The 25,519-nt window shown below is 47.4% G+C and overlaps 1 protein-coding gene across 5 annotated transcripts in view; it reads right to left on the reverse strand.

Annotated features, from left to right (window-relative positions):
• LOC145358766 (transducin-like enhancer protein 4) overlaps positions 1–25,519 on the reverse strand; it is a 204,940-nt gene that overhangs the window by 16,840 nt on the left and 162,581 nt on the right. For all 5 annotated transcript variants that reach the window (XM_080213033.1, XM_080213030.1, XM_080213032.1 and 2 more), the window contains exons 10-14: positions 9,556–9,609; positions 7,316–7,468; positions 5,576–5,705; positions 3,839–3,999; positions 253–329 (exon numbers count right to left, since the gene is read on the reverse strand). In XM_080213033.1, the coding sequence (XP_080069159.1) occupies positions 253–329; positions 3,839–3,999; positions 5,576–5,705; positions 7,316–7,468; positions 9,556–9,609 (575 nt within the window). The remainder of the gene's footprint in view (positions 1–252; positions 330–3,838; positions 4,000–5,575; positions 5,706–7,315; positions 7,469–9,555; positions 9,610–25,519) is intronic.

Genomic DNA, 25,519 nt, shown 5'->3' on the forward strand with positions numbered 1-25,519 from the left:
TTCAAAGCTGGTTTCCAACGATGTGAATACTGAACAGGCATCGTAGTTTACAAACACAGGTCACATAGGGGGCCACTTGTTGTCAGGGAAAGGTTAATTCCCAGAGTAGAGACATCAAAGGCCCTGGTATCATAATCCTACAGCCAGAATGAGAAAATAAAGATTTTGGTGGAGCTGCCAGCTCGGGTTCTGAGAAGTCAGCTGTTTAGTTTACACAGTACGCTCAGTGTGTGGCGCAGTCATGAAACTCACGGTTTTCCCCCAGGGATCGTGGGCAGGCTAGGAGGAAGTCCTGAAGCACGCATATGAGGATGTGAGTCAAAGGCAACCTGAAAGCACAGAAAGAGTTGGTGTCAGCCGAGGGTGCAATTGCCCACGCACGTCAAATCCACTGGAATGTGGGGAAGTTTGCACTCAAGAGGTCAGCAAAAGGATAAACATTCTGCATCGCCCTCAACTGTCAGCCACTCTTGGAGCTGCCCAGTTAATCTCCCTGAGCTGTCCGTGTCAATGTCTACCGCATAATCCGCTAACTCCTATGTGTAAATACAGCATCCGGGAGCCGTTAACATTTTACTACAGCAAATCAATCCATCGTGCTGTTCTGTAACGGGATTGACTGCATAGCAACAGTGGCCTTTTACCTTTGGGGCCAAGTTGTGGATTTAGCCCTGATTGGTGAGATGAAAGTGGCTGCCTGCCTGTGGAGATCCTGGCCACTTCCTATTGGATATGGACCTACATCTAAATTTGTCACTTGTGTGGACACAACGTTGGCAAGCCTGTTAGGACAGGAATTGGGGGACACATTGGCACAATGGTTAGCACTGCTGCCTCGCAGCACCAGGGACCCGGGTTCAATTCTTGGCTTGGGTCACTGACCGTGCGGAGTTTGCACGTTCTCCCCATGTCTGTGTGGGTTTCCTCCGGGTGCTCCGGTTTTCTCCCACAGTCTGAAAGATGTGCTGGTTAGGCTCATTGGCCATGCTAAATTTTCCCTCAGCACACCCGAAAGAGGCATCAGAGGATGGCGACTAGGGGATTTTCACAGTAACTTCATTCAATGTTAATGTAAGCCGACTTGTAACACTAATAAATAGACTTAAAATTTTAACTTTAAACTTTAAATATGGTTTACTGACATTTTATCCCACTAGAACTAGTAGACTCCCATGAAAAGAAATTAACAGGGGAGAGCCAAAAACCTGCAGCAATTAATGAACTGGAATGGACAGCCGAAATTCACTCTTGTTAGTTACTGGAGCCTGTCTAAGCTTGCCTTTCCTGTGGCTCACTGTCTGATTCCCCTGCCTCCCTTTCCCAATCCTCCCACTTGGAATCACCCACCCAAACCCTCCCACTCTTCATACCTCACCCATTCGCTTCCCTCTCGCTCCCTCCTTCCCTCTCACTACCTGTTCTCCTGAGGCCCTCGCTCACAGCAAAGGTCCAGGAGGGCAAAGCAATGAACGCGAGGGTCGGGAAGAGGGAAGCAACAAGCAAGATGGACACAAGAGGGGTTGGTGGTGAGTGGACAGAAAGTGGCAAATGGGAAGGTCGGGGGGAGAGAGAGAGAGAGAGAGACAGCGTGCTGGACACAGAGAACACTGAGCTCGAGGTATATTGAAAGAGTAAATCATTAGGAATTAGTAAGTTAAGTATTACTTCATTTATGAGTGTGATAGCGTGGCCCCTTTAAGGGCCATCCTTGCAGGCCACATGACTGGGCCAGAGCCATTGGAACACGAGCATGCAAACCTAGGCCAATCGGGTGGGGCAGTGAGCAGTCCCAATGCTGGAGGGCTTCAGTTGGAATCAGGGTGTTGTTAGGAGTAGAACTGTAATTAGTTATGTTGGCGAACCCTTCATGTATACAAGTCTTTTTTATCAATAAAACCTTTAATTATGTGATTGCCACAGAGCCGCCTCTAATTATCACAAGTAGCCACGAGGCAGCTGGTTCCAAAGTGAGGCAACGGTGTCCTAAAGTATGACAGCTCAGGCCGGGAATTTCCTCATTGCTGGAACTCTGCCCAACGTCCGGTGGAGCAGGAGCTGCATCCAAGGAAATTCTCAGCCTTAAGTTCCTTTATCCTCCATGTTGATGGAGGAGTTGGCCCATTGAGGACTCAGCACGGGGGGTGGGGATGGCCTAGTAGTATTATCGTAGGACTATTTATCCAGAAACTCAGCCAATGTCATGGGGACCTGGGTTCGAATCCCGCCACGGCAGATGGTGGAATTTGAATTCAATTAAAAGTCTACTGATGATCATGAAACCATTGTCGGGAAAACCCGTCTGGTTCACTAATGTCCTTTAGGGAAGGAAATCTGCCATCCTTACCAGGTCTGGCCTACATGTGGCTCCAGAGCCACAGCAATGTGGTTGACTCTTAGCTGCCCTCCAAGGGCAAGTAGAGATGGGCAAAAAATGCTGGCCAGCCAGCGATGCCCATGTCTCATGAATGAATAAAAAAAGAATTGAAAGCAAATGGGTGACTGAATTAGCAGAAGAGGCTATTTCAGATGAACTTGCTGAGGGATTGAGCTTTACTGTCTCACAGCAACATTTTCGCAACATGTTTATGACTTTGCGGATTTAAGAATTCTCTGCGAATACGATGAAAGCTCCAAGACACAAAGTGGGCAAAGGGATTCACCCCTCCACCTCCCCTGTGTCAGTGGACCCATGATTTGATGTTATAGCTGTGAACACATTGCCTGTTTTATACCCGTGTGCAGATAGTGAAGCAGTGCTGCTTTTTATGGTCACAGAGCAACAGCCTATCACAACCATCCATCAATGTCCCATCACCATCGCTGACCTTACTGTAATAAAACTAGCATTGTGAGGTATATTCTGTATTAAACAGCCAGCCCGCAAGCTGAGGTAAGCTGCTGTTCTTGAGGTTTCCTTCTTCTCCGAAACCCCCTTTAATTAAATTACAATCCCTTTACTCACTCCCCATTACTTAACCGATCCAGTCCTGTAACACCAATGAATGCACTGCTGCTAAGTGTTGACTGTGGGGTAAAGTCAGGCTGTGACCATTCACACTGGGACAAAAGCAAAATACTGCGTGGCCCAATTCCAAATTCTGTTGGAGATGTGAAATTATAAACACAAACCGCAAAAAACTCTCAGCTGTGGAGGGGAAACGCGGTGAGCATTTCAAACAACACGTCTGCGGGAAATCCTCCTCCTTCTATTAAGGACTTTAACCAGGTTCAAATAATTGCCAAAGATGTGTGGGTTAGGCTGGTTGGCCAGGCTAAACCGACTGGGATTTTACTGTGTCGCTCGTCCCAAAACAGTAAAATCCTACTCAAGGACCTTTCCATTGTCCGCCCCTCGCTCGCTCCGATTTCCGTGGCGGGATGGGACGGTAAAATTCCAGTCATAGGGTTAGCAGGATAAATATGTGGGATTACTGGGATGGGGCCAGGGTGGGATTGTTGTTGGTGTGGGTGTGATGGGCCGAATGGTCTCCTTCCGCAGTATAGGAATTCTATGTGCGGAATTCTCCCGCCGTGCTGGTCTAAAAGCCGGAAATTCCCGTCCAACCGTCAATGGTGTTTCACATTGTCCCCAACCCACCTACTAAAATTCCAGTGGCGAGCGGGATGAGAGAATTCCGGCCTGTGATTCTATATGCTTGCTATGACGTGGGGCAAAGGGGCTTTGTGCAAAGAGATTTGTTAATAATGTCGCATGATTTCACCCAACACTCGTTCAACCTTCGAAGCCTCCGCACAACTGTTACCGTGGCATCACGGGAGATTAGAATGTTCATTATTTCACCTCGAGATATAAACGCGGCCTGCGTTCTGCTCTCACCATTGGAGGGCGGCCGTAGACTGCTGCCGTGCTCATTTGTGGTGAGATGTGGAGACTGGCGTAGGCCCCTGGACTGGGCAGCTCCCCGTTCATTCCCGCATGCGTCATCATCCCAAATGGTGTTGGGTACGGGCCTGGCACAGTCAGTGGGCTCCTCAGGCCTTTGTGGCAAAAGACATAAGGGAACCGTTTAACTTGCGGAACATGTATGTTTACACTCACACCCGTGGACACACGGACACACACACACACACACACACACACACACACACACACACACACACACACACACACACACACACACACACACAGTGATGGTGGTACTCAGACTGAATCAACACACTGAGACATCCAAGAACTATAAGCACCCAGAGAATTTGTTTACACCAATGCAGGGACTGAAACCATGGGTGTGGTTTCCATTTCCAGTTTGGGACCTCAACTTCGGGGTCCTGACCCCACGCAGTGTGAGGAAACAGTCACCCAGAGGCCATTTTTCCCTCAACTGAATAACTAGCAGCCAGAGGATGGGCTCACCCTTTAATGAAGGATGGCATGTGGGTACTTGAGGTTGGAGGGTCATAAGGAAACCCTCCAGATTGGCAGGAGCTGCAGACTGCAGTTCAAATAATGGAGAGAAAGAGAGAGCAAGTGAGAGAGAGAGAGAGAGAAAGCAAAGGGGGGGGGGGAGAGTGAGTGAAGGGGGGAGAGCGAGCGAGGGGAGATCAAGCGAGTGAGGGGGGAGAGAGCGAGGGGGAAGACAGCGAGGGGGAGAGAGCGAGGGGGGAGAGAGCGAGAAAGAAAGAGGAGAGCAAGAGCGAGCAAGTGAGAGTAAGGGGGAGAGAGAGCGAGCAAGAGAGATAGAGCAAGAGAAAGTGAGGAAGTGAGAAAGAAAGAGAGAGTGAGAGAGAGGAAGAGAGCATCAGAGAGGGCGAGAGAAAAAAGTCTGGATGCAGAGCTAGGGAGAAAGTGTGAGCGAGAGAGAGGAAGAGAGCAAGAACGAGAGAGAGTGAGAACAAATGAGAGAGACAGAGCAAGTGAGAGAGTGAACGAGACAGAGAGCAAGGGAGAGAGCACGAGAGAGAGAGAAGGAGGGAGAGGGAGAGGGTACCTCCACTCTGAGGTGTCCTATCAGCAATTGTTAAACCATTTGTTTTGGAAGTTTAAAAGCCTGTAGCTGAAGTTGTGACCAGGTAGATAAGGCCTCAAAGCCTGCCTCAATCACTGGCCCTCCGGCCTGTTGCTGAGTGGCCGTCTCCAGACAGTTGGCCAAGTTTCCTACGTCACAGGGGGATGGGGGGATGGAGACTGAGTGGAAAACCCAAGATGGCCTCTAATAACTTAGCCTTACAGCAACCATTCACTCTCACTATTTCCCTGGCCACTGCTTGCAAACAGGTTGGCCTTCCGCACCTGATTTGCCTCCAGAGGAACGGCCCAATGGCTGGAGAGTGCCAGGAAAATGGCACACTGGCTGGTGATGTAGTGTTTGGTGCCCATGTGCCCCTGTGCTCACCCAAACACATCCATGCTCTCCAACACATGCACCCTGCTCTGCAGCCTCATGCTGATGTATGCATCCACCTGCATGGAGTATTTCACACACAGGTACACATGGGGACATACGCAATCACACCCCCTGATAAATTTCCCCTTTCTCTTCAATATATTGGATTCATTGCCACCTGTGTAAAGTCCACCCAGCTTTTCCCCAGAGTCAGGAGACAGGTATCTTACCCAGTGCGTCGACAGAGGGTTTACTGGAGATCTGTCGCAGTCTGGACGCAGAGCTAGGGCCAGGAGTCAAGGAGTCACTGCGGGGGGTTGGGGTGATAGATTTGGACACTGGAGTGGTGGCTTTCTCATTCTGTTAACAGATAAGTGAAGCGACAGTGAGATCAACGTGAAATCATCTTCCAAATTAATTTATACTTCCTGTCTAAGCACTGGAACATCTCTGCCTTGCTGATTGGCTGATAACATCATTTATCAGACAACGTTCTCTCGTGACTCCAGGATGTTTTTAAAGCTAAAAAATATACTGTCCCTGTTCTAATGTAGAAAATGGAACAGCCAATTTACACGCAGTAAAGGTCCCACAAACAGCAATGTGACAACGACCACATAATCTGATTAACAATGTTGGTTAAACATTGTTTAACATAGAAAATAGGTGCAGGATTAGGCCATTCAGCCCTTCGAGCCTGCACCACCATTCAATAGGATCACGGCTGATCATGCACTTTCAGGATCCCACTCTCCAAACCTCCTGATCCCTTTAGCCACGAGGGCCACCTCCAGCTCCCTCTTGAACATATCTGACAAACTGGTCCCAGCAGCTTTCTGTGGGAGAGAATTCCACAGGTTCACAACTCTGAGTGAAGAAGTTCTTCAACATCTCAGTCCTGATTGGCTTACCCCTTATTCTTAGACTGTAACCCCAGGCTCTGCACTTCTCCAACATTGGGAACATTCTTCCTGCATCGAGCCTGTCCAATCCCGTCAGGATTTTATGTGTTTCTATGAGATTCCCTCTCAGTCTTCTAGATCCCAGTGAGTACAAACCCAGTTGATCCAGTCTCTCTTCATATGTCAGTCCTGCCATGCTGGGAATCAGTCTGGTGAACCTTCACTCGACTCCCTCAATAGCAAGAATGTCTCAGACTAGGAGACCAAAACTGTGCACGATACTCAAGGTGTGGTCTCACCAAGGCCCTGTATAACTGCAGCAAGACATCCTTACTCCGATACTCAAATCCTCTTGCTGTGAAGGCCAGCATGCCATTAGCTTTCCTCATTGCCTGCTGTATCTGCATACCAACCTCCAGTGACTGTTCCACCACAACACCCAGGTCACATTGCACTTCCCCTTTCCTAAACTGCCACCATTCAGATAATAATCTTTCTTCCTGTTTTTGCTACCAAAATGGATAACCTCATGTTTACCCACATTATGTTGCATTTGCCAAGTATCTGCCCACTCAGCCAGCCTGTCCAAGTTACCCTGCAGCCTCTTAGCATCCTCCTCACAGCACACACTGCCACCCAGCTTAGTGTCGTCTGCAAATTTGGAGATATTGCATTCAATTCCTTCATGCAAATCATTAATGTATGTTGTCAATAGCTGGGGTCCCAGCTCTGAACCCTGCAGTACCCCACCAGCCTGCCACTCTAAAAAGGAGCCGTTGATTCCCACCCTGTGCCAAGGATGAACATCTGCCAGAGCACCAGGGGGAATTACCCAGTCTCTTTGTGAAACAGAGAATGTGAGAGAGCTGATGGGATCTCTCAATTGAAAGTTAACAGCTCTGACAGTGCAGCACTGGACTGTTGGCCTAGATTTTGTGCTCAAACCTGTACTGTGACACTTGAACCCACGATCAGCTGTTGCAAAGGTGGGAGTGCTATCCACAGAACCATGGCTTCAGCCCAGGTACGTACTTCATTTGGAAATCTAAAGAAACTCATCCTACTTACTAGGCCCGGCTCTTTGGATTTGGCAGGTGGCGTGCTGCGTGAGGAAGCCAGGGACGCGGGGCTGCTCGGAGCATCCTTTCTCAAAAGGTGAAACTTGTCGATCCCATTTCCACGGGGTGAATGGGATGGGCTGCCTTGCGGAGACGATGGGTCCTGCATTCAAACAGAGTCAATGGATCAGAAATAGCCTGGCTCTCTGCTGTATGAACCAGGAATAATGTGAACAGTCCTGAGCTCTATATTATAGAAAGGGGACAAAACAGTCACTAGGATGGTACCAGAAGTTGTACCTGTCAGCAAAAACTGGAAAGGCTGGGGCTCTTTCCTCGAGGAGTAACCCAGTAGGGGTTGTCAGGTTTATGAGAGGGCTTGACATGGCAGACACAGTGAAAATACTTCCACTTAAAGTTTATTTATTTATTAGTCACAAGTAGACTTACAGTAACACTGCAATGGTGTTATTGTGAAAATCCCCTAGTCACCATATTCTGGTACCTGTTCAGGTACACTGAGGGAGAATTTAACATGACCAATATGCCTAATCAGCATGTCTTTTGGACTGTCAGAGGAAACCAGTGCACCCGGAGGAAACCCATGCAGACACGGGGAGAACATGCATATTTCACATAGAGAGTGTGTGGAACAAGCCAGGAATCAAACCCAGGTCCCTGGCACTGTGAGGCAGCAGTGTTAACCACTGTGCCAACTTACCGCTGTACTTATAAACAAGATCAAAAATTGGGAGTTATACATCTGAGAGAGTCTCTAATAAATCCAATGAGGAATTGATTCACAAGACCTGCTACCAGACTGAGTGGTTGAAGTGAATATGATTGATGTATTCAAGGGAAGCCAGATTAGCACATAATGGGGCAGGGGCAGAAGGCTATGTTGATGGGGTTCGATCAAGAAATCTGGGAGGAAGTTCATGTGGCGGAAAAACTCTGCCATGGATCTGTTGGTTCAAATGGCTCATTTCTGTGCTGCTACTTTATAATTAACATAAAGGATATCAGGCTGTTGGAACAGCAGTATGGTGCATCTCCTTCCTGCGTGCACCCTTCATTCTGTTCACCCTGACCAACAGACACAAAGCAGGTTCCGATAGGAACTGCACATTTCCCAAACTCAGTCTGTTAGCAGTCCCTCCTGCCTCACCCTTCCTGTTTGAACAAAGCTCCTCTCGAGGAGAGGTCTTACATGCTGTTAGTCTCAATCGATGCGCTTGCAAGTTCCACATAGTTTGTGAGACAAAATACTCTTCACTGTACCAAGATATAAAAAAGCACATCAAATCGGTGGAAATCAAGAAAGAACTGATTATTTGCATAAAGAAACTCAGAGCAACACAGTGGCGCAGTGGTTACACTGCTAGCTCACAGCACCTGGGACCTGGGCTCAATTCCAGCCTCGGGTCACTGTCTGTGTCAGGACTGCACATTCTCCCTGTATATGCACGGGTTTCCTCCAGGTGTTCAGCTTTCTCCCCACACTCCAAAGATGTGCAGGTTGGGTGGATTGGCCATTGCTAAATTATCCATTAGTTTTAAGCAGATGAGTCGGGTAAATAGGGGGATAGGGTTTGGGTGGGATTGTTGTCAGTTGTTGCTCAATGGGCTGAATAGCCTCATTCTGCTGTCAGGATTCTATAAACTCAAGGGTTACATATTCCAGAAGAGAACAATGGTGTTTTTAGAAATGAATGTAGATACATGCAAAGTGTATAGTACAGAAACAGGCCATTCAACCCAAATAATCCTCGCCAGTCTTTATACTCCACACCCTATTTGATATCAGCCCATCAGCAAATCTCTCAATTCCTTTCTCCTTCATATATCGATCTACTTTCCCTTAAACACATCAACGCTGTTCATCTCCACCACACCAGGTGGTTGCAACTTCTACACTTATCACCATTCTCTGGGAAAAAAGCTTTTCTTTGAATTCTTTATTGAGTTTAATAATAGCGATCTTATATTTATGTCCCTTACTTTTGGTTTCCTCCATAAGTGGAAACATCTTCATTTTGTTTACCCTTCAAGATTTCAACTTTCATCAGTTTCTTAGAAAATGCAAATCAGTTGCAGGATTAGTGTGTTTTCTGATCGACCACATCATTTTACATATATATTTATATTTATGTGTATATTTATTACAAAGTCAGACCAAACTTCTTAGCGTCTCAGATTTGTTAAACTAAAAATGGTAACAAAGCGAAATTACTAAGAACGCTTACAAACCTCATTTGAAACATCCACGACCAAGTTATCATCACTCTTATCGCCATCGCTGTCCTGGTGAGAAAAGAGACAATGGTTTAAGAAGATATGCATAAGGCAGATACAAAACAAAGACCATAACAATGTTCCTCACAATATCAGTAGCCAACTCTCTGAGGTTGGCTTTATGAAATCTCTCTCTCTCTCCTTCCCTTCTGCTATATTTCATTACAAAGCACCATCTTAACGGCCGCTCACGCCACACTCCAGCTGCAACAAAGTCGGAGAATTTGGTGCCCAGTCAAATCTCAGTTCACTGTGACGGGATAAGGAAATCCCACTGGAGTGAATGGCCGTAACTTTCCAGCCACAGATTTTAAACTAAAGGATCAGCACAGTGGTTATTGCTGATGCCTCTCAGCTCCAGGGACCCAGGTTCAATTCCAGCTTGGGTCACTGTCTGTTTGGAGTCTGCATGTTCTTCCCACGTCTGCATGGGATTCCTCTGGGTGCTCCGGTTTCTTCCCACAGTCCGAAAGATAAGAACATAAGAACTAGGAGCAGGAGTAGGCCATCTCGCCCCTCGAGCCTGCCCCGCCATTCAATAAGATCATGGCTGATCTGAAGTGGATCAGTTCCACTTTCCCGCTTTAGAATGTAGAACATAGAACATTACAGCGCAGAACAGGCCCTTCGGCCCACGATGTTGCGCCGACCAATTAAAAAAGCAATGACCCTCTAACCTAAACCAATCCCTTTCCATCCATAAACCTATCCACGGATCTCTTAAACGCCCCCAAACTAGGCGCATCTACAACTGCAGGAGGCAGGGCATTCCAATCCCTCACCACCCTCTGGGTAAAGAACCTACCCCTGACATCCGTCCTATATCTACCACCCCTTAATTTAAAGCTATGCCCCCTCGTGCTAGCTTTCTCCATCCGAGGAAAAAGGCTATCACTATCCACCCTATCTAAACCTCTAATCATCTTATATGTTTCAATAAGGTCCCCACTTAGCCGCCTTCTTTCTAACGAAAACAACCTCAAATCCCTCAGTCTCTCCTCATAGGACCTTCCCTCCATACCAGGCAACATCCTGGTAAACTTCCTCTGCACCCTCTCCAATGCCTCCACATCCTTCCTATAATGTGGGGACCAGAACTGCACACAATACTCCAAGTGCGGCCGCACCAGAGTTTTGTACAGTTGCAACATGACGTTGCGGCTCCTAAATTCAATCCCCCTACCAATAAACGCCAATAACCCCATAACCCTTTCACCCCATAACCCTTAATTCCCTTGTCTATCAGAAATCTATCTACCCGTGACTTAAATATATTCAACGAGGCAGCCTCCACCACTTCAACGGGCAGAGAATTCCAGAGATTCACCACCCCTTGAGTGAAGAAGTTCCTCCTCAACTCCGTTCTAAACTGCACCCCCCTCCTTATTTTGAGGCTGTGCCCTCTAGTCCTGCTGATTAGGTGCATTGGTCATGCTAAATTCTCCCACAGTGTACCCGAACAAGTGTCCCAGTGTAGCGACTCAGGGATTTTCACAGTAACTTCATTGCAGTGTTGATGGAAACCTTCTTGTAGCACTAACAAACTTACAACTTTAATTAATTAATTTTAAAACGGATCATCAACTTCACCCTAAAACAAATGGACAAGGACAAAACTGTGTTGGCGATATTTCAGTCTGATTCTAAATACTTGGGGGGGGGATTTTTCCACTCTTGTTTGTTCCCCCCCTCTGCTGCCAGCAGGAATGGAGAATTTGGCGCTCAGATAAAACTCCATTTACTGCAGCAGGACTGGAGAATTGCAGCCACGGGTGAGGTCAGACAATTCCAGCCCAATTCTCTGAAAGACCATTTTCTGAACCTAGTCTGCCAATGAGGAACCTTGCCACGGGGCACCCATACCAGGGAGCCCTGGGCAATCCATATCTGATAATTCAGCATGCCTGGCTCATGGCAAAGCCCACTGACTACACAAACTGGCAGTGTCTGCCTGTAAATATGTCTGTCCCTATACTTACCAGTCTTTATTCTTCACGCTTACTTCCTGTGGATATTACTACCTGGGTGGAAACAGATTTATTTGGAATTTTGCATCACATTGATGCTACAATTTGTGGGCCTTGGGATTTTTGGATAATTTTGTTTCTCATTTCTTGTGTGTGCTTAGATTAAAAGTCATCCAGGAATTGCAGAATTCACAAGTGAATGGCAACACACAGCAGCAAACTCATTATTTATATCACGCAGCATTAGAACGGGGATGGTGAATGGTGTCTGCGCCAGGGCCTGTGAGTTTTTCTACAACATCAGACGTTATTGAATGAGAGGTGCAGGTATATCGTCCTTCACTATATAAAACATCCATAAGTATAGAACATTTCACATGCGGTGTTCTGAGTAAGTGATACTGCTGTATGGAGGCCTCTTTTTCCTTTATTCTTTAATAGTAGGTGTCGCTGGTATTGTGTTCCAATGCCCATCTCTAACTACCCTTGGTTTGCCAAGCCATTTTTAAGGACAGTTATGAGTCCACCTGGAGTCACATGTAGGTCAGGCTAGGTAAGGACAGTGTGATAACCCCCATGATCTGCATGGGGATTCACTAATTGATCTCCCAGTTGGGCTCATTCAATACAAGCTCCCTGGGGATTGGTAACTAGCCAACCATGTGGAGCTTGTATACTGAGCCCTGTTATAAAGCAAGACCCTGAGTGGGTCCATTACCCTTTTTAGATTAGTGCCTCAATTTGCCTCAGGATAGGACACCTTCCCCGCCACTGGTAAAATGGCAGTTGGAATGTGACAGGCATTCCACCCTACTCACACCAGCCCACCCAATTTTTTTTGTCTGCCCATCTTCCATTACATCAAACCCCGACCCTCCCTCTTCCCTCTCCTGGCCTCCAGGCATAAACCCCAGGGCTTTGTAACAGCCTGACCGTTGCAAGTTAGGTTTTTACCTTGACAAATCCCCCACTGATCTGGATCAAGAGTTTCTGGTTTAGGGGAGGGAAGATGCAGGATTGATCCTGCAGGCTTTAGGCTCCCTGCTAACAGGCTCAGTTGGGGTTAGAAGCCCCTTTATGGGGAATAGTCAATCAAATGTCAGCTTCGTCAGGTTGGCCAATCCGTGGCCGGAGGGCAGGTTCATCATCAACTAACAGGATATCAAGGCAGCTAGGTAAGAAAGATGGTGTCCAAAGAACCCCAACCTCTTTAAAATCAAGATTAATTTAAAAAGCCTTTGCAGCCAGGCCACACGTATCTAAGGAAACCCCTTCCTCAGGTGGCCTGTGGCGACAGCTGAAGCAGGCGAGTTGGTTGCTCCTCCAGGTCTGCTTGGAATGCTGGCTCCCCAGTTTACCACCAAGAGACTGCCTCATGGCGTCTCCCCATTGCCCAGCTGCCTGTAGGATGCTGGAGGCCACCTAGAAAATCCCACAATTGGCCTCAACAGACCATTAACTATCATCATTTGCTATCTGTCTCTTGTGAGTGGGTAGTCTCTACTCAACCATAAGAACATAAGAAATAGGAGCAGGAGTAGGCCATCCAGCCCTTCGAGCCTGCCCCGCCATTCAATAAGATCATGGCTGATCTGTCGCTGCTCAGTTCCACATTCCCGCCCTCTCCCCATAACCCTTAATCCCCTCTCCTATCAAAAACCCATCAACCCGCGTCTTAAAAATATTTAGCGAGGCAGCCTCCACCACTTCAACGGGCAGAGAATTCCAGAGATTCACCACCCTTTGAGTGAAGAAGTTCCTCCTCAACTCCGTTCTAAACCGCCCCCCTTTTATCTTGAGGCTGTGCCCCCTAGTCCTATTGTCTTTTTTGAGCGGGAAGAGTCTTTCCACCTCTATCCTATCCATCCCATTCATCATCTTAAACGTCTCAATGAGATCTCCTCTCATTCTTCTAAACTCTAACGAGTACAAGCCCAGTTTATTCAGCCTCTCCTCATAGCTCAACCCCCTCAACTCCAGTATCAGCCTAGTAAACCTCCTCTGCACTCCCTCCAAGGCCAAAATATCTTTGCGCAGGTGCGGCGCCCAAAAATGCACACAGTACTCCAGTTGCGGCCTCACCAATGCCCTATACAGCTGCAGCAAGACCTCCCTACTTTTATATTCAATCCCCCTCGCTATGAAGGCCAGCATCCCATTCGCCTTCCTGACCACCTGCTGCACCTGCAAGCTGGGTTTTTGCGACTCATGCACAAGGACCCCGAGGTCCCTCTGCACCGTCGCCTGCTGCAGTTTTTCGCCCCGTAAGTAATAGTCCTTCCTACCATTTTTCCTACCAAAGTGGACCACCTCACACTTGCCAACATTAAATTCCATTTGCCATTTCCTGGCCCATTCGCCCAGCCTATCTAGATCCTTCTGTAGACTCTCCACACCCTCCGCACAATTTGCCGTTCCCCCAATCTTGGTGTCATCAGCAAATTTCGACACTCTACACTCGGTTCCCTCCTCCAGATCATCTATATAAATGGTAAAAAGCTGAGGCCCCAGCACCGACCCCTGGGGCACTCCACTAGTCACCATCCGCCAATCCGAATAGCACCCGTTGACCCCCACTCTCTGCCTCCTATTTGACAACCAATCCTCTATCCACGCTAACACCCTACCCCCAACTCCATGTCCCTCGACCTTCTGCAATAACCTCTTGTGAGGCACTTTGTCAAACGCCTTCTGAAAATCCAGAAAGACCACATCCACCGGCTCTCCTCTATCCACCGCCCTAGACACATCCTCATAGAACTCCAGTAAATTTGTCAGACACGACTTCCCTTTAATGAAACCGTGCTGCGTCTGCTCTATCAAGCAATTCCCTTCAAGATGCCTCGCAATTTCCTCCTTAATGACAGATTCTAACATTTTACCCACCACAGACGTTAAACTAACCGGCCTATAATTCCCCGCCTTTTGCCTGGCACCCTTCTTAAACAATGGCGTAACATTAGCCGTTTTCCAATCATCCGGCACTTCCCCGGAATCCAGCGACGTTTGGAAAATAACCACCAAGGCATCCACTATCACCTCCGCCATTTCTTTCAGAACCCTCGGATGCATTCCATCCGGTCCTGGGGACTTGTCCACAATCAGCCCCTCCAGTCTGTCGAGCACCACCTCTCTAGTAACAGTAATGTCATTAAGACCCTCCAGTCCTACCACCTTTCTATCGCTAACACCCGGCAAATTATTCACGTCCTCCTCCGTGAAGACAGAAACAAAAAAGTTATTCAATACCTTAGCCATATCCCCATCCCCTACCACTAGGTCCCCTTTCTCATCCTCTAAAGGACCAACATTCACCCTAGCCAGCCTCTTCCTTTTTATATATTTATAAAAACTCTTGCTATCCTTTTTTATATTAAGCGCTAGCCCAGCTTCATAGTTTCTCCTACCCTTCCTTATCAACTTCTTTGTCAATCTTTGTTGACATTTAAACCTCTCCCAATCCTCTTCTCTCCCACTACTCTTAGCTACTCTAAATTCCTCCACTTTTAGTTTAACACTTTCCTTCACCTCCTTTGTTATCCACGGCTTATTACCTCTCCTCCTACTATCCTTTTTGACCATCGGAATAAATTTCCGTTGAGCACCAAGAAAGATCTCCTTAAAGATCCTCCACTGCTCCTCAACAGACCCTCCCTCCAACGCGCTCTCCCAGTCCACATTCGCCAATTCTTCTCTCATCCTACCGTATTTCCCTCTATTCAAACAAAGGACGTGTGTCCGGGAACCCACTTTCTCCTCCTCCATCTGCACCAGAAACTCCACCATACAATGATCACTCTCCCCAAGAGGATCCTTCACCACAAGGTCCCTAATTCTACCCGCTTCATTACATAGCACCAGATCCAAGATAGCTCGCTCCCTCGTCGGCTCCAACACACACTGTTCGAGGAAACTATCCCAGCAGCATTCCAAGAACTCTTCCTCGAGCCCCCCACGTCCAACATGGGTCGACCAATCAATATGCAGATTGAAATCCCCCATAACTATGGCCGTCCCATTCCTGCACGCCGCACTTATTTGCGCGTTAACAGCCCGCCCCACCTCCAGATCATTATTCGGGGGCCTATAGACGACACCCACCAGCGTCTTCCTCCCTTTGCTGTTCCTAATCTCCACCCACAACGATTCCACCCTCTGCTCCTTGGCTCCAATATCATCCCTTGCTACCACCGTGATGCTATCCTTAATCAGTAGAGCTACGCCCCCCCCTTTTCCCTCCTGCCTATCCTTCCTAAACACTTGATAGCCCTGTACATTCAGCTCCCAGCCCCTGTCACCCTGCAGCCACGTCTCTGTAATGGCCACCAGATCGTATCCATTTGTGTCGATCTGCGCCATCAGCTCATCCACTTTATTCCGAATGCTTCGTGCATTCAGATAAAGTGCTTTCATCCCAGCCTTCACCTGGATCCTATTTGCCGCAACGCCACCAACTATACTCACGCCCCCTACTCCCTCTATTATTGGGACATCCTCGGCCTCTTCCCCTACATGTACACTCTCCTTAACTTTAGACCTTGTAAGGTCACCTACCCTCACACCCTCCCTCCCCCCTAATTAGTTTAAAGCCCTGTCTACAGTCCTCTTTACTCGATTCGCCAGCACTCTGGTCCCAGCACGGTTCAGACCAACCCCATCCCTCCCGAACAGGTCCCACCTACCCCAATACTGGTGCCAATGCCCCATAAATTCAAACCCATTCCTCCCACACCAATCCCTGAGCCACCCATTCACTTCCTTAATCCTGTCAACCCTACGCCCATCTGCACACGGTTCAGGCAGTAGCCCAGAGATAACCACCTTGTCGGTTCTACTCTTTAATTCCATTCCAAGCTTTTCATACTCCCTCCCCAGATCCTCAGTCTGCATTTTGCTTACGTCGCCGGCACCCACATATACCACAACGACCGGATTCTCACCCTCCCACTCCAGGTTCCTCTGCAGCCCAGCTGCGACATCCCGTACCCGAGCACCAGGCAGACAACACACCCTTCTGTGCACTTTGTCATTGTGACAAAGGACAGTGTCAATACCCTTCACCCCACTATCCCCAATCACTACTACGTTCCTTTTCCTTTTCTCTTTGCCTATGTCCTGCTGCAGCACTGTACCGTGTGCAGCTTGCTCACCAACCTCACCTGCCTCGTTCTCGTCCAACTTGGAAGCAAGAACCTCAAACCTGTTATGCAGATTAAGAGGCTGAGGCCTCCGCTCCTCACCCCCCTTCCTCTTCCCAGTAGCCCCCTCTTGTCCCTGACCCTTAGAGTTAGCCAGTCTAGGGGGGGTGGATGTCACTTGCACCCCATTGACAATGGCACCCTCTCTCCCCTTGATGAGCCTCAGTGTCTGTAGCTCAGAGGCCAGCTCATTTACCCTGAGCTGGAGCTCCTCCAGCAACCTGCACTTACTGCAGACATGGTCACTGGGATGAACCCTAGGGTCCACCAGTTCCCACATCATACAGAAACCACACATCACATGCCCCTCCATTATTTACTGTAGTAGTTTTGAAAAAATTTTTTTTTGTTTTTTTTGTTTTTCAAACGAACTCACCTGGCCTTTTTTCTTTCAAGCCCTTTTTGATATTAAGCCCTAGTAGCTCACTCTGCTTCCCTCTCACTCCGCTACCCGCTCAGACGCTGCCCGCTGTCTACACCAGGCCTCCTTTTAAACCTGGCGCTGATTTAAATCTGATGGACCACAACTGCCTGCTAACCACTCCCTCAGAATTCTTAACCTGCCATCACACCCCTCCCATTCTACCTTTGGAGAAAATCGCCCAGGGAGGGATGGAGCTAGGGGATAGGCACAATCTCGTGCCCACCCATCTCAATTGGAGGTTAAAAATCAAGCCCCTTGTTTCTTTAGCGTTGCAAATTATCTAGGTCATGAGGTCAGCTAAGGATAGGGACAAGCCCACAATGATGTCCGATGCCAAGACTGGTTGAATGTGATTGTGTTCCTGAGTGCAGGGAATGAATGCAACCAGTCGCGTAATCCACAGCACCAGAATTACTCACCAAACCTTCAGCACATCTGGCAAAAGTGGCACACGAACAAACAAGGTTACTGGAACTTAACTGCTTGGGAGGTGATGGCCTAGAGGTATTATCACCAGATTATTAATCCAGAAACTCAGCGAATGTTCTGGGTTTGAATCTCGTCATGGCAGATGGTGGAATCTGAATTCAATAAAAATATCTGGAATTAAGAATCTACTGAGGATCATGAAACCATTGTCGGAAAAATCCATCTGGTTCACTGATATCCTCTAGGGAAGGGAATCTGCCATCTTTACCCAGTCTGGCCTACACGTGACTCCAGAGTCACAGCAATCTGGTTGACTCTCGTCTGTCCTCTGAAATGGCCTAGCACGCCACTCAGTTCAAGGGCAATTAGGGATGGGCAATAAATACTGGCCCTGTCAGCAACGCCCATGTCCAATGAATAAAAAAAATAACTGAGGCACGAGATAAGAAATAAGAACATCAGTCGACACTGTGTTCCCTCATTGCAGCGTACGGGCTGCACGATGGCACAGTGGGTTAGCACTGCTACCTCACAGCACCAGGGATCTGGGTTCGATTCCTGGCTTGGGTCACTGTCTGTGTGGAGTCTGCACATTCTCCCCACATCCCTGTGGGTTTCCTCCGGGTGCTCCTGTTTCCTCCGCAGTCCAAAAGACATGAGGGTTAGGTGCATTGGCCATGCTAAATTCTCCTTCAGTGTATCCAAACAGGTGCTGAAGTGTGGCGACTAGGGGATTTTCACAATAACTTCATTGCAGTGTTAATGTACTCTTACTTTGGCACTAATAGATAAACTTTAAAACATGAAGTTGGCAAGCCCTGCGATAGGACAAATCCTTCAGTGTGTGTCGCCCCTTTAAGGATGTGTAAGAGCTGTACAATAATATTTAAATTGGATTACAGGAGGCAGACTTCTACTGGGCATTAGTACCCACTGACCTGCCAATTAGATTGCTTGGTTCTAATGAACCATCTACTATAACAGCAACAGAGGGCACTGTGGTAATTTAATCGTCCGCGAGGGTTATCTCAATAGGGGACTGGCTGTTAAGAAGAAGAGAGGTTATAATGGCCAAACAAAATGAAGCAATATCACTATTTTTAGCCTCGCACTGAGTTTGGCTTTTATCAAAGGAACACTCGACACTGTCTTTGTATCTCCCTGCGCTGTCTCAGCTCCTGATCCGAAAGAACTATAAACTGTCTTCCAAATGATCTGCGCTCTAATCGAGCTGTTTACAAAGTCCCGGTTGCATCATTGCTTTACCACGATGGGTTGACAAGCCTCCTCGACAAATGCTAACAGGCCTGGCTCCTGCCAGCACTTTGATTGGCCATTTGGCAGCAATTAAGGGCCCAATCACCACTTGGCCCATTTCGGATGATTATAAAAGGTGGTCATCGCAACGGCGCTCCATGTGGGGCGTGTTAAACTGAACCGCTTCCCATTCGTTTTTTTAAACCCTCCCCCCACCCCACCCCTTTCTACTCACACATTTCAAATCAAAGTTAAATAGCTGCTGCCGCTGGCCTGCTGTCATGTTCCTTAGCAACCAAATCAGAAGGGTCCTGACCTCAAGAGGCAAGCCAACAATGGTGCTCACAGAGTGGTCAGTTCATACAGATTTACTGACCAGCTTGAGATCTACTTTCAGAGGATCTGTGGTAGTTGTATTATTTAGTCTCTTTTTCTAGCGAGTACAACACTCCCTATTGCAAACCAATCTCATACAGGCTACACAAACCAGGTAGATGGCTGAGCTAGATTCAGGCCTGTACTAAAGTTGCTCTGAAAAATGTACAAGGTACTCACTGATTTGTTTAAGTCACCCTTTCTCTTTCTCCTGTACAATCCTTGTAATTCTGGAAAGCAGCTGCCAGGACGTATCAGTGTGGCACATCCTCACTTGGCCATTCCTCACGTATGTGTCCAATGTTAGGCTTACTTACTACACCTCTTTTGGTCACATATCCCCAACATCTTCCCTAGCCCAACATTCAACTCCTTTCTGATTCTGAGTCTGTGAGGCATCTTTTAACATTTTTGTCCATCAAGTGCAACTTATAAAGATAGGCTCACAGAATCGCTACAGTGCAGGAGGCCATTTGGCCCATTGAGCCTGCACTGACAACAATCCTACCCAGGCCCTATCCCCTAACCCCAACAAATTTAAAGTTTATTTATTAGTGTCACAAGTAGGCTTACATTAACGCTGCAATGAAGTTACTGTGAAGATCCCCTAGTCACCACATTCCAGCATCTGTTCGGCTACACTGAGGGAGAATTTAGCATGGCCAATGCACCTAACCAGCACGTCTTTCAGACTGTGGGAGGAAATCGGAGCACCCACGCGGATACGGGGAGAACTCGGTGCAGACTCTACACAGACAGTGACCCAAGCTGGGAATTGAACCCCCATCCCTGACACTGTGAGGCAGCAGTGCTAATCACTGTGCCACCCTTACCCTGCTAAACCCAACTCCATTGGGTTTGAAAGCAAGAAGGCCCAATGTTAAGTGAGACAGGGACACACACCAGGATTTTGATCCCAGATTGACTAACTGATGGTTGTCAAGCCTCTGATGCTGGTCAGCTACTGGTTAAGAGGAGAAATAAGAGTTAGGTCTATCGTTCTATGTCTGATGTTCTTGTTTATATTGTTACACTGCTGATAAGTGATTCAATTTTGCTTTGATGTAGTGAGGTCTAAACAGAACCTTGAATTCAGCGTATCCTACATTGAGCGGGGGTTTGATTGTTTCAGTATAAACTCGCAGTGAGACTGACATGGAGGGATAAAACACTCAGAACCCAGCAGTGAAGCTGCAGCTCGTTTTGAGACGGCCAGCAGAGGACAGCAAACTGTAATCCCTGACAGCGTAGAGCAGTTCCTGAGAAAGCAAGGGCTGAAGAGATTCCACCAAGATGCACACTGAGCCTTGGGATGCTGCCTAAACGTGCTCTTCGGTGACAGAGATTAAAGTTGACCGTGCCTTTGAATGGATTTCTGTGCCAACGGGCAAAGACCATGGAAAGATCTGGAGGAGGAAATGGCTGCTGTGTATGGTCACAGTGTTTGTGAGCTTGTGTACATTTTGAAAGAGGCCTTTATAGATGATGAGTTGGCAAGGGAGCCGTAACAGAAATCCACTGTGCCAAGGACTGATCGGAAATGGGTTAGTGCCTCCCCACGCAGGACTCTGTGGAGATCATTCCGATTTTGGGGGTAAAATCAAAGAATCTACAGTGGAGAAGGGGGCCATTCAGCCCATCGAGCCTGCATCAACAACAATCACACCCAGATCCGATCCCCGTAACTCCATGCACTAACCTTCCTAATCTCTTTGACACTAAGAGGCAATTTAGCACAGCCAATCAACCTAATGTGCACATCTTTGAACTGTGGGAGGAAACCCATGCAGACATGGGAAGAACATACAACTTCCACACAGACAGTGACCCGAAGCTGGAATTGAACCCGGGTTCCTGGTGCTGTGAGGCAGCAGTGCCAACCACTGTGGCACCATGCCACCCAAATCAGATCAGCCATTCTACACTTCTGCTAAAGTCAGTGAAAGTGGAAGTCAGGAAGCACGTTTAATCCAATATCACAATTATATCACTTTGTGCAAAGTGAGACTGATGCCCAATATATTCTCATCGATTCAAAATAACGTCACTGAACATTTGGAATGTGTCATTTTAATGTGACTTTTGTGTATTTTCGTTCCTTGCGAGGGAGCGGTTTCAACCACTGCAATATTAATAGGGCACTGGGTTTTACAATCCCACCATCTTGGCCCATCACGTACCTGGATTGGCAAAACAGCCAACGTGGAAAGTCCACGAACGCCTCTACTTCTTCAGGAGGCTAAGGAAATTTGGCATGTCCGCTATGACTCTCAGCAACTTTTACAGATGCAGCATAGAAAGCATTCTTTCTGGTTATATCACAGCTTAGTTTGGCACCTCTCTGTCCAAGACCACAAGAAACTGCAAAAGGTCATGAATGTAGCCCAGTCCATCACACCCAGTCCATCATGCAAACCAGCTTTCCATCCACTGATTCTGTCTACATTTCCCACTGCCTCAGAAAAACAGCCAGCATAATTAAGGACCTCACACATCCCGGACATTCTCTTCCACTGTCCTCCGTTGGGAAAAAGATACAAAAGTCTGAGAACATGTACCAATCGACTCAAGAACAGCTTCTTCCCTGCTGCTGTCAGGCATTTGAATGGACCTACCTTACATTAAGTTGATCTTTCTCTACACCCTCGCTGTGACTGTAACACTACATTCTGCACCCTCTCCTTTCCTTCCGTATGAAGGGTATCTTTTGTCTGTGTAGTGTGCAAGAAATACTGATACATGTGACAATAATAAATCAGTAAGTAGTCCCACAACACCAGGTTAAAGTCCAACAGGTTTATTTGGTAGCACGAGCTTCCGGAGCGCCGCTCCTTCATCTGGTCACCTGAAAGCTCGTGCTACTGTTGTACTTTAACCTGATGTTGTGAGGTTACTTACTGTGCCTACCCCAGACTAACGCCGGCAACTCCACATCACAATAATAAATCAAATCAAGCCAAATTAAAATCAAACATGGGGCAAAGAGGGAAGAAAATCTCAGAGTCTGACTGCCCAGGTCAAGCGAGGAGGCCCTCACTCAGACCAGTGGCATTTAAAAAATCCCAGTCGTGGTGGGTTAACAGTCCAGAGCCACTCGAAATGCAAAACAAATAAGGAGGAAAGGCCTTGAATTAACAGTTGGTGGATTGTCAATAGCAACATTAGCAATTCCAGCACCAATTAATGCAGGCAGGTCTTTTCAATAGGCTGCTGAAGGTTTAATAGGCCGCGTTAAGCACAATGGGATTCCCAACACCCCATTATCTGAAGGGCCTGGGAAACACTCAGAGAAAACCTTGGGATACTCGAGCACAGCCATACAGTGGGCACACAGGAGGCTGGCCAGCAGGCTGCTTACAGCCCGAGGGCTGAACAACTGGTGGGGGGCGGAGGGGGATCTCAATCGTGTGAATGAGCAGGAAATGAGGTTAAGAAGCTTTATCTGTGCGCAGAGTTTCCCGCCTGATGATCTTCCTTCACAACATCCACCGATTTGAGAGGAAATTAATATCTTTTTTGAAAAAGCAATCTGTATCGCGACATTTTCCCTTTCTCGAGGGTCTGTCAAAAAGATTAAATTTCTGAAACCATAGTGACAAACAAAAGCTGGAAGATTACCCACCGCTGTGTGACCTATTCAATTTAATAAGCATTCATTATGTACAGTTAGCGCTAACAAGATTCTCGTGGGATTTGGAAAGTGCGGCACCACAGTATCTGTCCTGTCAGGGTGAAGGCAAGAAAAATCCTGCGCCACTGTTACAAGATCGCGCAAGGGGAGTTATCCCATGTGTCCAGGTCGATATTTACCCTTCAATAAACATCCCAAAAGAATTACTATCTGCTCGTTATTACTTTGCTGTTTTGTGTCATCCTGCTGTGCGCAAATTGGCTGCTGCTTGTTTATAAAAGTTTATTTATTAGTGTCACAAGTAGGCTTACATTAACATTGCAATGAAGTTACTGTGAAAATCCCAGAGTTGCCACATTCTGGCATACACTGATGGAGAATTTAGCATGGCCAATGCACCTAACCAGCTTTCAGACTATGGGAGGAAACTGGAGGAAACCCACGGAGAGAACGTGCAAACTCTGCACAGACAGTGACCCGAGCTGGGATTCGAACCCGGATCCCTGGCGCTATGGGGCTGCAGTGCTAATTGCTGTGCCTCCATTTCCCCCCGTGTTTCCCAAATAAAAACAGGAGTCAATTAGCTGAGTTGGCTGGATATTGGTTTGTGACACCAACAGTGTATTCCTGTACCGGCTGAGGTTATTCATGATGGCCTTAATAGATGGTGAGTTTACCAAGGGAGACACAGTAGAAACCTACTGTACCAAGGACTGATCAGATGGGGGTTAGTCCCTCACCACATGGGACTCTGCGGAGATAATTCCAATGGGAGGTAAAATCAGATCAGCCATTCTACACTTATAGAATCCCTACAGTGCAGAAGGAGATCATTCGGCCCATCAAATCTGCACTGGCCATAATCCCACCCAGGCTCTACTCCTGCAACCCCAGATATTTACCCTGCCAATCCCCTGACACTAGCATCAATTTAGTGTGGCCAATCAATCTAACCTGCCCGTCTTTGGCGTGTGGGAGGAAACTGGAGCACCCCGAGGAAACCCACACAGACACGGGGAGAATGTGCAAAGTCCACACAGTCAGACCAGATTTGAACCCGCGTCCCTGGCACTGTAAGGCAACAGTGCAAACCACTGTGCCATCGTGCTGCCACTTCTGCAAAAGCCAGTGAAACGGGTAAATAGGAAGCGTGTCTAATCTAATATCACAATTTCACAAATTCTCAACCCTGCCCCTCACCTGAGACGTGTGATCCTCGGGTTAAATCACCACCAGACACAACCTATGGTCAACTGGGACTATTTCACCTTTGTAACAGGTGACTACACTTCAAGAAGTATTTCACTGGCTGTCAAACATTTTGGCGTGACTGGTGGCTGGGAAAGGCACTATAGAAATGCAAGTTTTTCTTTTCCTTAACTATATGTTCCCAGGGCAAGTGTATTATTTTTAGAAGTTGTGTGTCAGTTTCTGTGTGATTGTTTCATATGCTTACCTGATTTTTATCATATTGATAAAGACATACTCACAATGCAGACAGTCTAAATGACTGGCTGCTTCAGAACTTCGCAAAGTGCTTTGCAAACCCATGAAATACTTTGGAAGTGTAGTCACTGTTGTAATGTAGGAAACACAGAAGCCAATCTGTGCACAGCAAGATCCCACAAACCACAATGAAATATAAACGGTCAGATGACTTTATCCTAGATAAAAGCAAAATGATGGAAATCTGAAAAAACTCAGCAGGTCTGGCGGCATGTGTGGAGAGAGAAACAGGAAGGCCCGGAAGCACAGTAGTTAGTACTGCTGCCCCACAGCACCAAGGATCCGGGTTTTATTCCAGCCTTGGATGACTGTCTGCGTGGAGTCTGCACATTGTCCCTGTGTCTGCATGGGTTTCCTCTGGGTGGATTGGCTGTAGCAAAATTGCCCCTTAGTCATAGAATCATAGAAACTCTACAGCACAGAAGGGGGCCATTCGGCCCATCAAATCTGTATCGACCACAATCCCACCCAGGCCTTATTCCCATAACTCCACACATTTACCCTGCTAATCCCCCGACACTAAGGGGCAATTTAGCATGGCCAATCAACCTAACTTGCACATCTTTGGACTGTGGGAGGAAACCGGAGCACCCAGAGGAAACCCACAGAGACACAGGGAGAACGTGCAAACTCCACACAGACTGTGACCCGAAGCCGGAATTGAACCTGGGACTCTGGTGCAGTGCTGACCACTGTGCCACCCCAAAGATGTGTAGGTTAGGCAGATTATGAGGATAAGGCAGCAGGGTGGGCCTGGATAAGATGCTCTGTTGGAGGGTTGGTGCAGATGAGATGGACCGAATGGTCTCCTTTTGTAGGGATTCTATGAGTTAACCTTTTAGGACTGTGTGACTCTTCAGAGCTATTCTGGGTGTTTGAAGGATAACTGGCCAAGACATCAGGAAAACCTAACTGCTCTTCTTGGAATGGCCTCATAGGTTCTTGTTCATTTATCTGAGCATTCAGGTGGTACCTTGGTTAATACCTTATCTTAAAGATGGCAGGGCAACACTCTCCCAGTGCTGCACTGTCAGCCTACATTTTACACTCAGTCTCTACTTGGCACATTAACCCAGTACCGAGTTGCTCAGAGGCCAGTGTGCTTATCAACTGAATCAAGGAAGTCACTAGA

The sequence above is a fragment of the Carcharhinus amblyrhynchos genome, chromosome 26 (assembly GCF_965287045.1).
Source record: "Carcharhinus amblyrhynchos chromosome 26, sCarAmb.v2.hapA, whole genome shotgun sequence".
NCBI classification, from domain to species: domain Eukaryota; kingdom Metazoa; phylum Chordata; class Chondrichthyes; order Carcharhiniformes; family Carcharhinidae; genus Carcharhinus; species Carcharhinus amblyrhynchos.